The sequence below is a fragment of the Piliocolobus tephrosceles genome, chromosome 1 (genome assembly GCF_002776525.5).
Source record: "Piliocolobus tephrosceles isolate RC106 chromosome 1, ASM277652v3, whole genome shotgun sequence".
In the NCBI taxonomy this organism is placed as follows: domain Eukaryota; kingdom Metazoa; phylum Chordata; class Mammalia; order Primates; family Cercopithecidae; genus Piliocolobus; species Piliocolobus tephrosceles.
The window spans coordinates 60,149,177-60,166,220 of record NC_045434.1 but is presented as its reverse complement, the minus strand read 5'-3'; the positions used below and the strand labels follow the sequence as shown (position 1 = coordinate 60,166,220).

Here is a 17,044-nt window from a genome sequence, read left to right as displayed (position 1 = left end):
GACCTAGTCTAGAGTCTTAAAAAATATTCATTCCCTCTTCTAATTCTCCAGAAAGAAGGCACCTCCTTCTAATCCTATACCCCACACCCCAGTGATCTCCTTAAACCAGAATGCATTTGCTCTTAGAAGATGCTATTTCATTGAAATTGATGAAATGGGGAGCTGGAGAAAGAGGGGCCAATGGAGAGAGGGGTAGGTCTGAAAAAATGTAGCAGGCCAGATAGAAATGCCTTAAGGTGGTGAAGTTTGAGAACTTCTCATGAGGCTGGTTGCTGGCAGGCAGATGGGGGAGAAGCAAATTCTCCCACAGGGTGTGTTTCTTAAAGTGATTGGAAATTTAAGAAGTAGGAGATGGGGGAGGGAGTGAATCTTTCTGTATCTTGATTGAAGATCAAAACAATTTCTATTCTTGCAAATTCCCTTAGAAATACAGCCTCATAGGGATTGGGAAAGGAATTTATTTCTTCACAACGCTTACCAAGCAGCCTGGCTGGGAGCCATCTGGCAGTTTTCCCAGGAGGAAAGTTATGGAAGAAGCAACAGTGCCCCCCAAGAAGCTGCAGCAAAAGACATAGGGACATAGGGAGATGGGTATGTGAGCTCCTGCCCCAAGGAACCCTACAGCCAAGGTGCTTGCCCAAGATGCAAACAGGCAGCTCTCAGAGATCTCCCTCCGGTGGCTGAGGACCTGACCAGTCAAGAAGAATGGCCTAAAACTGTGCCACTCAAGTTGGGACAGCTAGCAGTTCATAAAACCCCAGAGAAGCATGGTGGGTCTAGAGAACCATTTTTATTCAAGGAGCTTTGGGGAAGCAGGGAAATTCTATTGAAATAAACATGAATGTTTGGTAAGATAAAACACAAACTTTGCATGATTTGTTAACATCAAATGTGAGATTTTGTCTTTAGTGGGCTGCTTTAGATCATGCCCCTTGATCACCTGGGGGTACACAATCATCCTTCTATCCCTTTCTGGTTACTTCTTAAAGAAAAGTTTGAACAACCCCTCTTTTCGGAGCTAGATGTTTAAAGATTATTTTAGAGGTCATTGTGTCCATCCCTCACCTCTGGATAGCACTCTCAAACCTGACTACACACTAAAATCATCAATCAATCAATAAAAAGGATGCCAGGCACCATCTGCAGAGATTCTGACCTGGAGGGGAGCCTGGGTGTGGGTGTTTTCCAAAGCTCCTTGGTGGTTCTGATTCGTGGCCAAGGCTAAAAACCATTCCTCCTTTATTTGGCTGAGTGTGGTGGCATGCACCTGTAGTCCTCACTACTTGGGAGGCTGAGGTGGGAGGATCACCTGAGCCTTGGAGGTTGAGGCTACAGTGAGCCATGATCGTGCTACTGCACTCCAACCTGGGAGATAGAGTGAGACCCTTTCTCAAAAAAAAAAAAAAAAAAAAAAAAGAGAGGGAGAGAGAGAACCATCCCTCTTAAATGAAGGGCTGTACTGTCAGAAGCTTAGAGGTTTTGGGTCTGCTAAATCCCTACTTCTGTTTTGTTTCACAAATGTCAGGTATGTCCTCTCTTTTCTTTCCAAGCTGCTACCACCTACATTCCTACTAAAATAATGTTCCCTTCAATTTTTCAATAGATTAGGACATAGGGTCCTCCTTTCTACCCACCAACTAGTCTCTGGACAAACACCCAAGGCAAGCACTTTCTAAGCATCTAGCATATGCCAGATGTATACTGGATACTTACAATTGTTTCAAAACTACCCACTGAGATAGGTGTTAGTCACCCCCACTCTACACATAAGGAATCTGAGGACCAAAAAAATTAAGGAAATGTTCTAGATTTCTAGAATTCCAAACCATTCAGTCTGACCCAAAATCCACTCCCTTTCCAAGACAACAACGATACATTGGCTTTCCTAAATAGATCCCTCTTTTTAAGAGGTTTTCTTTATCTTAAAAAAAACTGTCTAACTATTGCTTTACCATAAGGACTATACACAGGCAAACAGACAATGGAAGAAACTAGAGTTAAAGAAATCTCACACATTACAAGGGGTCATTATTCTGGGTCTTCACTGAACTCCAATGGAACTAGAATCCAAGTTCTTAGACCTTTGGATGGGCACATGGGACATGTCATGCTTCTCACCTTAAAGAAATGTCCCCACCCATCCCAGGTAGGAGCTACCCTGTCTCCTTTGCTCAAGAGAATTCATATGATGCTACTGCTTAAGTGGTATTCTTGGTCAACTCTTCCCCCAACTCCAAACTTGATTCTTAAACTGCTAAGACTCAGGACATCTCTTCTGGGACACTCTGTACTTGGCTCTTCGATGCTGACCTTTTCCATGACCCACTGTGATATGGTCTGGCTCTGTGCCCCACCCAAATCTTATTTTGAATTGTAGTTCCCACAATCCCCATGTGTTGTGGGAGGTATTTCATGGGAGGTAATTAAATCATAGGGTCAGTCCTCTCATGTTGTTCTTGTGACAGTGAGACAGTGAGTGAGTTCTCACGAGATCTGATAGTTTTATAAGGGCTTTCCCCTTTTACTCAGGACTTCTCCCTCCTGCCATCACATGAAGAAGGACATGTTTGCTCCCTCTTTTGCCATGATTGTAAGTTTCCTGAGGCCTTCCCAGCCATGTGGAACTGTGAGCCAATTAAACTGTGAGTCTTTTCTTTATAAATTACCCAGTCTCAGGTATTTCTTCATAGCAGCTTGAGAACAGACTAATATACCCTGTGTAAGTAAAATATTTTCCTATCTATCCCCTGAAGGTATTTTTCCATAGCTATAGACAGTTCTGCACCAATCCTTCCCTGTTCTCTTGCTCTTCTTGGGGATTTGATGATTCTAGTCACCAAAAGTCCTGCTGTACCCTTGGCTAGCTTCTCTCTGGTTTAAGTTACCAAAGTAGATTTACTAGTCTTTGTTAAAGTCTAACTTCTTCACCTTTCATTTATTCAACTAAGGGTTAGAATTGGCCTACCACAGACCAGCACTTGGCCAAGCACTGTGCTAACTTTTGAAGGCACAACGTCATTCCCTCTTTCCTCAGGGAGCTTCCAATCTATTAAAATAACTGAGAGTGGCTGCTGCCGAAGGGCCATCGCATGGCAGCCTCTCTACTAGGAGCCTTTACTCTTTATCTCATTTCATCCTCCTGATGGCTAACAAGGTTATGGTTATTGTCCCCATTTTATGAATGAGGACACTGTGTCTCATTGATGCTTAAGTAATTAGCCCAAAGTCACAGAGCTAGTCAGTGGTAGGGCTGGAATTTGAGCATATAACTATATTCCAAGCCCATGCTTTTTCCTCTACACTGGAGATTCTATATAGCCTAGTGGTTAGAAACTCAAACTCTGGGAACAGCCAGGCTTAAGTTTAGAATCCCAACTTGGCTATTTAATTACTATCCAATCTTGAACAAATTAATTAACTTTTCTGAACTTCGATTTCCTGATCTGTAAAAATAAGGTATGATAATACCTATCTCAGGGTTGTGGTGAGAATCTCGGAAATGGTAGCTGGTATTTTAGCTAACTTAGAGCTAAACTATTTTAGAGCTAATATGTAGGACTGGCATGTTAGAGCTAATATCTGGATCTGTTCTCTCCTGCAGTCATGTAATTTCCTTAATAGCATCCTAGAAGCTCGTCTGTCTTATGTTGGTTTCTTCCAACAGCCCTCAGCACGGTCTGAGGGACACCATTAGTTCTTGGCTCATTTGCAGAACAAAGGTGAACATCACGTACAGAGTCACTGAATGGTCAAATCCTCCAGCCTTCAGGTTTTAGGTTATCCCCTCTGCCTCCTTCCTTATTCAAGTATCTCTCCCTGAATGATCCCCGTTTTCTGACTCAAATACACTCATACCTTCTACAAAGAGGTCTTCTGGAATCCATCATGTCATCGTCATGTTAACAATATCAAGCATGCAGTAAACACACAGTAAAAATAAGAGATGCTATCCATTAAAAGAGAGAGGTTGTTCTCTGTCTTCTTTTTAAACAACTTATTGCTAAAAGGAAATTCTAAAACCCTCAGGCATCTTCTAGAACTTGGAAGTTGAGGTCTTTCTCCTACTGCAGTTCAAAGAAAACAAGTATTTCTCCAGCTCCAACATCTTCATGGCTCTCATCCTTCTGGAAAGAGGACACTCTCCATGATGAGGACTTCTAATGACCCTTTGGTGCCAAGGGAATAGGGAAAAACATCTCTCTTGGAAGCTTTGGGACACCATTGTTGGGTGCCAATGTAGCCAAGACTTTCCATCGAAACATCAGACTAGGAAAAACTCCCCTGCTGGCATCAAGAGTTTTCAGGATGGGCCAGCAGCAGGGTCTGGATTATATAATATCGCCATGGTCATCTTTCTGTTGACCTCTGTATATTCAATTCAAGAAATCTGGTTGGATGGATTTTCAGTTATACCCTCTTGCCCTCCACCTTCCCTGAGTTATCTGGGATCAGAGGCTGGGTCATGAAAACAAGGGTTGTTGAGTCTTGTGGGGGATGAGGAGGAAGGAAGGGGTTGGTGGCCACAAGAACGTCACTGTGCCTTTGCTGGTGGGAACTTGAGTCAGAAGGGACTTCGTTTCTCCCAGACAGGGTGGGTCTAGCATCAGAGGCAATGAACTTTGCCTAGTGATTGTGGCTTAACCTGTACTTTTCTGGGTAGGGAGGAAATAGCAGTGGCCTGAACCCCTGGAAAGTCTAAAGGTTTTCCTGGCCTGGTTGGTGGTGGTTTTTCCACCCAGCATTGAGTATTGAAGACAGACAGACTCTGTGGGGAGCCAAAAATACAATTTCTTTCATAACCCTTTACTGACTGCCTACTAAGTGCCAACGCATTGTGTGCCCAGCTGGGACAGGGGCTACAGAAATGCATGACATTTTCTCTCTCTTTAGTCTAGTGACTGCATAGTGCTGGCTAGACACCCCCTAGAAGATACTGGTGTCCTCCTTCACATGTGGACTCCCTCAACAAGCAATCTGGTGGACATCAATATCTCATTCTTGGCTTCCCATGTTGAAGACAAGCTCTGCGGGCCTAGATCCAGGAACCAGGCAAACAAAGCAGCAGTGGTCAAAATGGAGGTAAAAACCTCCACTAAAGGTTAGAGAAAGGAACTTTCGAACAGTGAGTGATTCCCTGGAACTCTGCCTCCTGAACTGGTCCCAATCGTCCCTTCCCATCCTTCCTTCATCCCATGCCTGCCTTGAAACCGGATGGATAGCTAAAGACCTGGTGCACATCTCACTGCTTTAGAAATGGCCAAAAATCCCATGGAGATACTGCCTTTTTAGTGGTGCCTGGTTGGGAAGAATCCTGTCACTATTCGGTTCCCAGACTTTACTAACTTTCATTGTTAGTAAATGCAGAATTAGTCAGCATGCTGGAATTAAAAAAAATAAACATCTGTACTCAGTGGTGAATCTGTCCAGGCTATCTAGGCTCATTTAAAAGTGTTTCCCAGGCTCGGTTGCCAAGATCAGTGTCCTCCATTGAAAAGTGACTGCTTTCTGGACTCAAAAATGACTAGAACGTTATCTGTGCGTTATTCATAAGCATTTTCACGGTCAGGCCTTTCTGCTTCACTCATGAGGTCAGAGTTCGCTGCACTAGATCTGCTTTATTATAAGCAGGCATTATTCTTTGTGTCTCCAGCACTTAGGATCATGCTTGACACATAGTATATGCTCAAATTCATTAAATGGAAATGAAATATGGGTGGGCTGAGGAAGAGAACCCCTATACCCCAGCCCCCTCTCACCTTTGAACTCCCCTGCCCCCGAATTCAGGCAGATTGGGCAACGACAATTGAGTTTCATCTTAGTTGAGGCCAGCCCAACAGCAAGGTAGTCATTGCCCCTCCACTCTGCCAATCCTCTGTGCTAGAGTCAGAGGAAATTGTGTGTGCTTTGAAGTCATGTAGACCAAGGTTCAGATTCTTGTTTTGCCACTTACCATCTGGTCACTTTATATCACTAAAACCCTAATTCCTTGGCTGAATGCAGGGTCAAAAACTAAAAAAACAAAATTAATCCTGACAGAATGAGGTGACACAACAGAGGCAGGTCGGAGTCACTGCCGTCGCCATGAGCCGTGGTAACCAGTGTGAGCTTGCCGGCTAGAAGAATAGGAAAAAGCAGAGTGACTCAGTTAAGGGAAAATGCCGAGATGACGGGCTTTCTGCTGCCGCTGCAAGCAAAGGGGCTCAGAGACCAAGCAGCAGAAGCAGAAAGAGGCAAACAAGAAGAAGGAGGAACCCCAGTAGCTTTGTGGCTTCGTGTCCAACCCTCCTGCCCTTCGCCTGTGTGACTGGAGCCAGTCCCACCACGGTCATGTTTCCTCCTGCAATGCCCTCAGGTCACAGCACCCATGGTCTCTTTTTGCCCTGAGTCTGCAGCGGGTCCTTTTTGTGCTTCCTTCCCCTCAGGTAGCCTCTCTCCCCCTGGCCACTCCCAGAAGTGGCGGGTAGGGGCTTACTCCTTCCCTGTGTTATTTTATTCCTGTGGGGCTCACCCCAAAGTATTAAAAGTAGCTTTGAAAAAAAAAAAAAAACTAATTCTAATGCAAAATATCTACTGTTATCATTGATAACATAAGCAAACCACCTAGTCTATATTAGGTGGTCAGAAAAGGCTCGTTCATTAAGTTTCATCTTTTTGAAATCTCTTCTTAAATTCTGAGAAGAGTGGGTACCTGACAAGGCCCTTTCTGATAGCCCTCATGCTAAGTCAACAGCTCAAAGCTACTGGAGAAACCAAAAGGACCATCTGCCTCGACACCTCTAAATTCTTCAAATTCAAGTCATCCCAGGGTTTCTCAGTTGGCATTTTTTTAAGATAGAGGTGTTTCTTTGATGTTGACATAAGCCAGTTAACATACTTGAGGAGAGAACATTTAGGACACATGAGTTTACCTAAACTACCAAGATTCTATGTGATCCAAATTATAATGGTTCTCAAATGTTTTCTTCTAGCCTCTAAAGTCCAAATTCAGATTCATATGTCCAATGGTCTACATGCATCCCCAAGGGAATGCCTAGCAGGCATCTTTAACGACATATCCAAAACATAACTTTGGTTTTCTACCCAACTCGGTCCCACGTCACCTTTCCCATGTCAAGAAATGTTACCACCACCCACCCAGTTGCTCAAACTAAAATTCTAGGAATCATCCTTGACTTTTCCTAACTCCTCAAGCCTTGTCAGTTCTCTGTCTAAAATATAAGATCTGCTCTTTCATTGCACCAGTCCAATCTGCCATTACCTCTCCTGCTTCCACCCTCCCTGCTTCCACCCTGGTCTCCCTTCTCCACACAGCAGCCACTCCTACATGCTTTTAAAATGTAAATTAGATCCCATGCAAATCAGTTCCCATGGCTTCTCCTGCTTGAAACATGTTGTTTTTTAAACATTTAGAATAGGCAGGGCAGTGTGGCTCACACCTGTAATCCTAGCACTTTGAGGGGCCAAGGTAGGTGGATCACCTGAGTTTAGGAGATCGAGACCAACCTGACCAATATGATGAAACCCTGTCTCTACTAAAAATACAAAAAATTAGCTGGGCGTGGTGGCGTGGTGGTATGCTCCTGTAGTCCCAGCTACTCAGGAGGCTGAGGCAGGAGAATGGCTTGAACTTAGGAGACAGAGATTGCAGACAGCAGAGATCGTGCCACTGCACTCCAGCCTGGGCGACACAGCAAGACTCCTTTTCGATCTCCCGACCTTGTGATCCACCCACCTTGGCCTCCCAAAGTGCTGGGATTACGGGCATGAGCCACTGCGCCTGGCCAGCATTCCTTCTCAAACAAATAAACAAACAAACAACAACAACAACAAAAATTTAGAATAAAAACCAAATCATTTCCATTGCCTAAAAGTCCTTTCATGTTACAGCTCCTGCCCAGCTCTCTGACCTTGTCTTTCCCTGGCTTAGGAACGTTATGGCTGTGAAATGGGTAGGACAGAGTGAGCATCAGCTATGTGCCAGGTCAGGAGCCTCACGCACATCACCTGATACAGTCCTTGCTACAACCCAGCAAGGTAAGTGTTATTAGCTCTGAACTTGTTGTGAGCATCAAGTGGAAGTGGATGATGCTAGTGCATAAGTAGTGATCAACAAATGTTGGAGTCTCTGCCTTTCCTTTTGTTCCAGTGGTGGAGGTGGGCAGGACCTGTAGCCCAGAAAAGTCCACACTGCTTAGAGGTAGAATTGGAACCAGAGCCGGCTGTCCCTTGTCATGCATGCTCTCTTATCCACTAGCCTGATGACCTGTCTATAGGCAGAGCTGAGAAGGGTGAGTTCTGGCTCTCTGGGGGGACTTGTGGGTTGCTGAAGGAGTTAAGATGTCTCTTACCAAACCCTGGCCCTCCCCATCCCTGCATCTGCCTTTGTGGCTTTAATGAGAAATCCAGGCGCTTCACAAGAGACTGTACAAATAACTTCTAGGGCGCCACTAACTCATTCAGCAGAAAGAGACCCAGGGCTGCCAATGTTTCAGGGAAGATAAGTGAGTGGAAAAAAGGTGATTTTTATAGCGTCAGGCGGACAAGAAGGATTTGCGTGGTTGAGTGTGAGCTCCGCCCCTGCAGCAGTGCTGAAAAAACCAGGATCCGGGCTCCTCAACCCCTCTTCACAATATTTGATTAGGAATTTGGGGCGGGACCCTGGTCTGGCACAGACGCGCACACTCTCAGTAGACTCTCTCACTCCTCTCTCTCTTCCTCTCTCACACGTTCTCCAACCCAAGGAGGCCAGACTGAGGGACGTGGTCACTCTCTGAAAGGTTCAACTCGAGGTAAGTATAGTCGTTTTACTTTGGATTTGTCCCTAGCATTTCCTTAAAAGAAATAAAGGAAAAGTGGTAGGGGATAGGGGAGATGGGGAGGCAGGGAGGGTTCATTCCTCCTTCTCCACATCTGGGCCATGACCCCAGGGATGCTGGAGAGTGGCAAAGAGGGTGTCTAAGGGAGGGGTTCCAGCCCTGTACATTTCTCTTACAGTTCCTTTATGGGTGCTGAGGGGACCTCCAATTCTCAGGCATGAAAAAGTGAAGGACCTTCTGTCTAGGGAGGCTTCTTCTCTGCTACTCATAAATCGCACCATGCTGGGAGTGTGGGCATTTTGAAGGGTATTTCAAGACCTGGATGTCCCTGCAATCTCTCTTATAGAGGGGTTTGGTACATAAATGCTATTATGGGAGAGGGGGAAGGTTTTGTGTAGAGTGTGTGTGTGTGTGTGTGTGTGTGTGTGTTTGGAGTGGAAGGGAGAGAATAAAAAGAAGTGCTGAGGACTGGCCATGTCCAGGGAGCTGTGGATTGAGGTGGGGATGCAGTCCAGGTGAGGGGATGGCCTCTGGCTTGACCTTCTCCACTGATAGGAGGGAGAGATCTTTCTCTAGAGTGGAGAAATGAAAGAACAGCAGTAGCTCCTGAGTAAACTTCCCCCAACTGATAGAGTGGCAGTCCTGGAAACTTTTGACCTTACAGAAACTCTGAGCACAGGACGGCCTCTAGCATTACGGGAAACAATGTAAGAGTATGCAACCCTGAAGCAACATTGCTAAGAGATGGGGTGGGGTAAGGAGAGGCATAAGATCCCCATCAAACCCTTTCAGCAGCCATGGCTGTAAGAAGAGGCCAAAGTGGGAAGGGTGCACAGCCCCTAGAAAGCTGAGTCTGAAGGGAAAGGTGGCTCTTGTCTGCCAAGATGCCTAGTCTGAAAGAAGGAGAAATGGAGACAGAGGCTCACTGTGCCAGCCCTCCAGACAGCCACCTTGGTCCTGCAACAGCCCAGGGCTGTGCATGGAAAAATGCTCTGTTGGCAGCAGGCCGCTCCATTCGTCTTCTCTCCTGGCCAGAGCCAGGGACCAGCCAGCTTGCCCAGGCAGTGGGCAGTTGGGTCAGCTTCTCCAAAACACTGTGGCTCTTTGTCTGAGGCCTGAGGCTGCCTGTGGGTGAGCCAGGGTGCCTGCTCCTCTGCAGCCTAGGAACTGATGGGATGAAGTGGGCCCAAGGAAACTGTTTTGAGGGGACAGAGAGGTCTGGGATGGATGGTGGTCAGAGGGCAACTCTGTTGAGTGTCACAGTTGGGGTCTTTCCCATCAGTTCACTGGATCTGATGACGTTGGCTTTTATACTCCTTTCTTTCTCCTATTTACAGTTGCCAACCCCAGTAGGCCCAACAGCAATGTGAGGGCTGTATGTGACTCTTCCAGGCCAAGAAAGGTTCTAAGGTTTCTCTGTCCAAGGGTGACACTCAGGAAGATGCCCACTGCCCACAGGAGTATGTCGTGCATTGGCTATAGGTAACCAGGGTAGGGTACCCAGGCCACCCCTAGTCTCTTACTCTCCATACCTTTAGCTTCCCTCTCAGATGACATCAGACCCCACATATCCTCTTCAGTCTGCCCTGTTCCTATCTCATTAGCATAACAGGCCCAAAAGCAACAGGCTACCAGCAATGAGGGGACCTAAACACGGAGCCTGGTCATCTAGGTGTCATCCCTGGGAGCAGGTAGCTTGGGAAAGGAGAGGGGAATGTCAGGAGCCCACCTCAAGTCGCTTTCCCTTGAGCATACACAAGAATTTCCAATCTCTAGTTCTTCTTTTGGTGCCCCTCATTCATTTCTCTTGGCCCCACATGGCTCTTGCATGATGCCCATGGTACAGCATGAGAAGTGCTAACACCTTACTAGGCACCATGGAAGAGAGAAGCAGAGTAACTCAGACTCCACACACTGAGTACCTGCTTTAGAAGACAAGTGCCACACCCAGTGCCAGGGTTCCCAGTCTGGAAAGGATTTGTAACTGCTGTATGAAGACCCTGTCCCAGCCAAGTTGCATGTGTAGCCACAAACTGCTAACCAGTGAGTTTCCTCACTCAGCAGACTGTTACAGATGATGGCATTTCGGAGGGCAACCTGAGCCTTGTGGTGGCTGCAGAGGGATCACACTCCTCCCCAGACAGTCAAGACCAAAAACTCCCAGCCTGCCCAAGAGACCAAAAGATTTTCCAGATGTAGTTCAGCTCTTCCCCTTTGATGTGTCAAGCGGCTTCTGGAGGTCTCCCATAGACATGAAAGGGCTTTCTCCTTGGACTCTTAGAAAAATACAATTTCCCTGGAATATCCACACTGGATTTGGGTTCAGATCTGAAGAGCATCCCACTACTATCCTCACCACCACACCACAAACACAGGGATTGCTGTCGGCTTTTCAGCTTTCCCACAGGACTTTCAGGGTGCTAGAGGCGCCTAAGAATCTGCCCCTCCAAAAAACATGCAGCCCTTCCCACTCAAAGACTCTGTCTGTGACTCTATGACCAGGGGAAAATGCACTCAACTCACCCCAAATAGCCATGGTCCGGCTGGACCAAGTGCAGAACCAGACTGGGAGGAGGCACCAAAGAAGCAAGAGCAAGGCTCCTGCTCTCAGATGTTTGACACTCAAGTCAGTTCTGCATAGCTCAAAGCCTAAGGCTTGCCTACTCTGCCTCACTGCCTCTGTGGAATCTCATTCATTCTGGCTTGCTCTGTTCTCTCCCTCTTCTCGCAGAGACAAAATGCAGTGGACCTCCCTCCTGCTGCTGGCAGGGCTCTTCTCCCTCTCCCAGGCCCAGTATGATGATGACCCTCATTGGTGGTTCCACTACCTCCGCAGCCAGCAGTCCACCTACTACGATCCCTATGACCCTTACCCATATGAGACCTACGAGCCTTACCCCTATGGGGTGGACGAAGGGCCAGCCTACACCTATGGCTCTCCATCCCCTCCAGATCCCCGCGACTGCCCCCAGGAGTGTGACTGCCCACCCAACTTCCCCACAGCCATGTACTGTGACAATCGCAACCTCAAGTATCTGCCCTTCGTTCCCTCCCGCATGAAGTATGTGTACTTCCAGAACAACCAGATCACCTCCATCCAGGAAGGTGTCTTTGACAATGCCACAGGGCTGCTCTGGATTGCTCTCCATGGCAACCAGATCACCAGTGATAAGGTGGGCAAGAAGGTCTTCTCCAAGCTGAGGCACCTGGAGAGGCTGTACCTGGACCACAACAACCTGACCCGGATGCCTGGTCCCCTGCCTCGATCCCTGAGAGAGCTCCATCTCGACCATAACCAGATCTCACGGGTCCCTAACAATGCTCTGGAGGGGCTGGAGAACCTCACAGCCTTGTACCTCCACCACAATGAGATCCAGGAAGTGGGCAGTTCCATGAGGGGCCTTCGGTCACTGATCTTGCTGGACCTGAGTTATAACCACCTTCGGAGGGTGCCTGATGGGCTGCCCTCAGCTCTTGAGCAGCTGTACATGGAGCACAACAACGTCTACACCGTCCCCGATAGCTACTTCCGGGGGGCACCCAAGCTGCTGTATGTGCGGCTGTCCCACAACAGTCTAACCAACAATGGCCTGGCCTCCAACACCTTCAATTCCAGCAGCCTCCTTGAGCTAGACCTCTCCTACAACCAGCTGCAGAAGATTCCCCCAGTCAACACCAACCTGGAGAACCTCTACCTCCAAGGCAATAGGATCAATGGTGAGACCTTGGCAAAGGGAGGCGGGGACTGGCTGTCTGTTTCACTTGAAAGACACTATTCTGAGTGCTAGTGGCAAAACAAAAGAAATAGAAGTAGGGGAACCAGACAACACAAATGAAGCAACCTGACAACCAAGCCACACCCCTGTACAAAAGAGAATACACTTATACTAAATAGCAGTGCTAAGACAATTCAGTGGGGAGTGGGTTGGTACAGAAGAAGACTTTCCAGGAGAGGTAAGTTTCATTCCAGGTCTTCAGAGATAAGCGGGCATGGGTTGGAGGGATGCAGGATGAAACCATTCTGGGACGGAGGCTTGCCACAAAGGAGCCAGCCATTTTCACAAGTCACCTGTCAATGTAGGGGATAGTTGGGAAATTGCATGTGTCTGAGAGGAAGGGGTCATGTGTCGAGGAGCAGTAAGAGATGAGTCCGGAGAAGTTTAGGAGGGAACAGTTCAAAGGGAGGGAGATTTAAGTTTCTGTCTTGGGAGAATGGTGAGTTGAAGGCTGGTACTTACCCACTGTCCCAGAAGAGGATGAGCTCTCTTTTTCCACTTGATCTACTCTTGTGTCTACAGCCTGGTCTTGTGTTTTGGTGTTTATTTGTTTTTTAAACATAACAGTTGGTGGACAAAAGTGTGCAGCCTTTCAGAGCTGAATGCGGCACTTGTTCTGGTCAGTTCTTCCTGGAGTACAAGGAGCCCCTGGTGGCAGGGCAGAGATCCTTCCTAGGGTAACATGAGCCTGACTAACACCAAGCCTAGGACACTGGGCTTCCTGTTTCATAAGCACTTCCCTGCAATGCCCAAAGGAAGAAAAAAAAAAGACTGCCTCCCTGACTCTAAGAAATATTCATTTCAGATGGAATTATCTAGCTGATTTTCAGCTCGCTTTTGTCTTAGGATCTTGTATTCAGAACATGCTTACATTACCACAGGGCCTCTGATGTCTTAATCCCAGCTGGAAGGTACTGAGCCAGCACTTAACCTCCCTTCCTCTGTCAGCAAAGTCCTCTTCCTTCTGGTGAAGGGAGGACTCATTAGCGACCACTGGCAAAGGGCTTTGAAGTGGAGCCTGCTGAGATAGAACAGCACCATCAAAGCGCTGAGAAGGACTGAGTCCTCATCCTCTCCCTCTCATTCCTTTCTCCGCCTGTGCTCAGGGAACAGATCAGTCATTGAGCAAGATGTTAACAAGCTGGACAGCCCTCTGAGTGAGAGAGGCACCAACCCCAAAGGGCAATTTGGGAGTTGACAGTTGGGTGGGCAAAGCAAAGAGGCATCTGTCTGGACCTTTAGTTTGAAGTGCCTGACACCATCATGTACAGCCTAAACTCTTTTTTATTAAAACCTCTCTTTCTTTGGGGTCTTCTTATTCCCAAGGTGGGGGTTGAGGGGTCCTCTAAGACATCTTGAATATTTTGCATGCTGCAGACGTTTGACATTTCCTTGTGGCTGTCTATCATCACACCAGCAGTTACCGCTACTTACCTGCCACACACTCTGAATCCAGGAGCAGTCACATCAGAAATGTCATGTCGTATGCTGTGCTTCATCCAAGTTTGACCTTGAAACTGTGACAGCAAAGAGCAGCTGTCATGGGAAAGAATCTATTAGCACCTACTCATACAATCAGAGAAAGTTAGGGTGGAAAAGGCTTCATCACAGCCTCTTATCATCGTTCTGCCTTCATGCAGAACCACATCTGCCACTCAAATGGGAGGTGGACCACCTCTTCCAGATGCTTGTCAGAAAATAAAATTAGTGCAATTTCCTAAGGTCCTGCAAAAACATTGTCTGTTCAGTCAAATAACCCCAAAATTTTCAGTGTCTACTCCTAAATTAATTCTTGTGGAATTTAAGTTCAAGATCCATGACTAGGTGTCATTTAGTCTTTCTCAGCCTTCTTTTTAGACAAAATAACACCAATGCTTTGTTTTCCTTAAAGCAGTGAATTAATATATGTAAAGTGCTTTGTCCAGGGCCTGGCATAGAATTTAAAAACTAATGATAGCTATTATTATTAGCCTTTCTTCTCATTGCCACTTTAAAGTTGACAGGCAGTTTTTGTTGTTGTTTTGGGGAAAGAGAGACGCAGAGAAGGTAAAGCCATCTCTAAAGGTCCCCCAGACGATGTAGATTAGAACCGTGACCTAAAGGGCCGAGAGCCAGGCATCTCTGACTGAGAATGGTGAGGAATATCTCTCTGATGCAGACCACTAGCAGGAAAACAGCTCCCCAAGCTCAGCCCCTTCTCCTACAGCAAACGTGAGGGACATCTCCCTGAAAACCAGTCAGGGACTTGGGGATGGGGGGGTGGGTGGAGGTGGGACTGAAACAACCTTCTGAGAGAGGAGCTAAAAGAAGAACAGGAGCTCAGGGGTGCACAGGGGACTCAGACGTGGTCCTCTCCTCCCCACTTCCCTCCTCCATCGGTATCTCCCTCAGTTTTTCCAGCCTGGCAAGAACACAGCTCGGAATGTTATTCGGAAGCTTTGAGATCCAGTGGAGTAGGGCGGGTGCACCAGTAGGAATTTGGAAAGACTTATGTCAGTATTTAATTTGGGCTAGAAAAATGTCCTCCAGTGCCTCCACGCAGAAGCCTGTCCTATTCATGGGCTTGGGGAAGACGGTGGGGGGGAAGGGGGAGGGGGTGGGGGGAAGGGGGAGGGGGTGGGGGGAAGGGGGGGCGGGGTGCGGCTCACAGTACCCAGTGTGTGGCTAGAATCCATATACACTGTGTGTCTAGCTCCCCACAAGTATGTCCCATATTTACCTATCCACAGCTGGGATCCAGAATTTTAGCAGACAGTCTGAGGGCTCCAGGCTGGAAGAGAATCTATCACAGAGCCTGCAGTTCCATCCTAAATAGGGCGGGAAGGGATACTTAAGCTGGGCCACTTTGCTTCTTCTCCTCACCCCACTGCTCTGCTTGTACACAGATAACATAGACCCAGCCCAGTCTAGGCTCTGCCCCCAACCTGCCCACTCAGAGACCACTTAGTCTAGTCCTTGGGACCAGAAAGGAAACATCCAAAAGCATTCCAGAAATTCTACCCCACCGGGAGTATTTTCCAAAGACAGGTGTTTCCCAGTTTCCGCTGCTTTTCTCAGTGTCTTAATTTTCTTTGGGCCTAGATTTTCTATGTTACGTCTGCAGTAGAAGTTAATTTGCTGCAACCTCACCTCATCTCATCTTGGTCTGTGCTTAACAGAGACTGAAAACCATTGAAAATGCTAATTTAAAACACTTTTTTCATCAGCCTCTTAAATTCTTCATACTGTCTTTCTTGAAACTGTCTTCTTCATAACTATAACCTCCCCCAATGGGAGCCCTCATGGTCACCCCTAAGAATAGAGTTAGAAAAGCCCCCTCCCTCTCCTGTTGCCTGGCCCCAGGCTGACACACCTCCTGACCACTGCTGCAAACCGAGGGATGCCTCTGGTACAAAAACGGCATGTCCCAGCTCTGGGTCTACCCAAGTATTACAGCTGCTAGGGATGTGTCCATGGACAATCCTAACCTCAAGACCCAAAGGGTAACTTTATTCAAGCCCCCTTTGCAGAGAATGACGACAGGAGCAAGTTTCCTGAAAGCCTCATTCACCGTGGTAAAGACAGCCCTACGAGGCTTCCTCAGCTTTCAGTGGTAACTTTTGCTGTCTCTGCTGGAGTTTTAGCTGAGTTCTTGGCTTTTCCTTTCAAGTTACTGACCCAGCAGACTGGAGGCAGAGTGTTTGATTTGTCGAAGAGGACAACCAGAGGGAGAACAGGGTTAATAGCAACAGAAACATTTATGCTAAAACCAAGCAAGCAGAACTGTTGTCTCTATTAGAATCCTGCGGTTTAGGGGAAAATCTTAGGAGACTTTTTCTGAGGTTTAAAAGAGGGAGTAGATTGTAATCATATTAAATGCAGGAGGCAGGGAAATTATTTATTTGACTTTTGAGGTCCCTAGCAGCCCCAGTGCTCTATGAGTCTCCAGCTTCCTTTAAACTCAGAGCCTTGCTCACTGTTCCGGCAGTATTTAGAATGGAGACATGCAACCCCCTCAAAGCCCTGACACACAAAGACACTTGTCTCTCGGCCCAGGCTTTCTCTCTTTAATTTCCTGCCACTTTTTCTCTCTGCAAAGTAGCAGGAGATATTTAAGATTTAAGTCCTTCCATTTCCCCAGTCTTCTTTCTCACAGCAATTCAGCAAATCCCTCCCTCTCCAAAAGCAATCAAGTACTTCAAGGTGTCTACAGTTGGTCTTTGGCTACCCTCTGCTTCCCACTGCTGCCCACAGCTTCCCCCCCATACCCCCCAACCCTGCCGGAAGGAAGGAAGGAAGGAAGGAAAGAGAGAGAGAGAGAAAGAGGGAAAGAAAGAAAGTAAGAGAGAGAAAGAAGGAAGAAAGAAATAAAGAAAGAAAGAAAGAAGAAAGAGAGAGAGAAGAAAGAAAGAAAGAAAGAAGGAAGTCAGGTGGGGACGCAGGAAGGTGAAGACAAGCCAAGGCACATCAGGA

At 47.1% G+C, this 17,044-nt stretch overlaps 1 protein-coding gene and 1 pseudogene across 1 annotated transcript in view; both read left to right on the top strand.

Annotated features, from left to right (window-relative positions):
• Nucleotides 1–6,081: 6,081 nt before the first annotated feature.
• Nucleotides 6,082–6,260, top strand: LOC111522701 (annotated as a pseudogene).
• Nucleotides 6,261–8,699: 2,439 nt separating this feature from the next.
• FMOD (fibromodulin) overlaps nt 8,700–17,044 on the top strand; it is a 10,673-nt gene continuing 2,328 nt past the window's right edge. The window contains exons 1-2 of the mRNA XM_023186921.2: nt 8,700–8,789; nt 11,548–12,533. Of these exons, the coding sequence (XP_023042689.1) occupies nt 11,555–12,533 (979 nt within the window). The 5' untranslated portion in view covers nt 8,700–8,789; nt 11,548–11,554. The remainder of the gene's footprint in view (nt 8,790–11,547; nt 12,534–17,044) is intronic.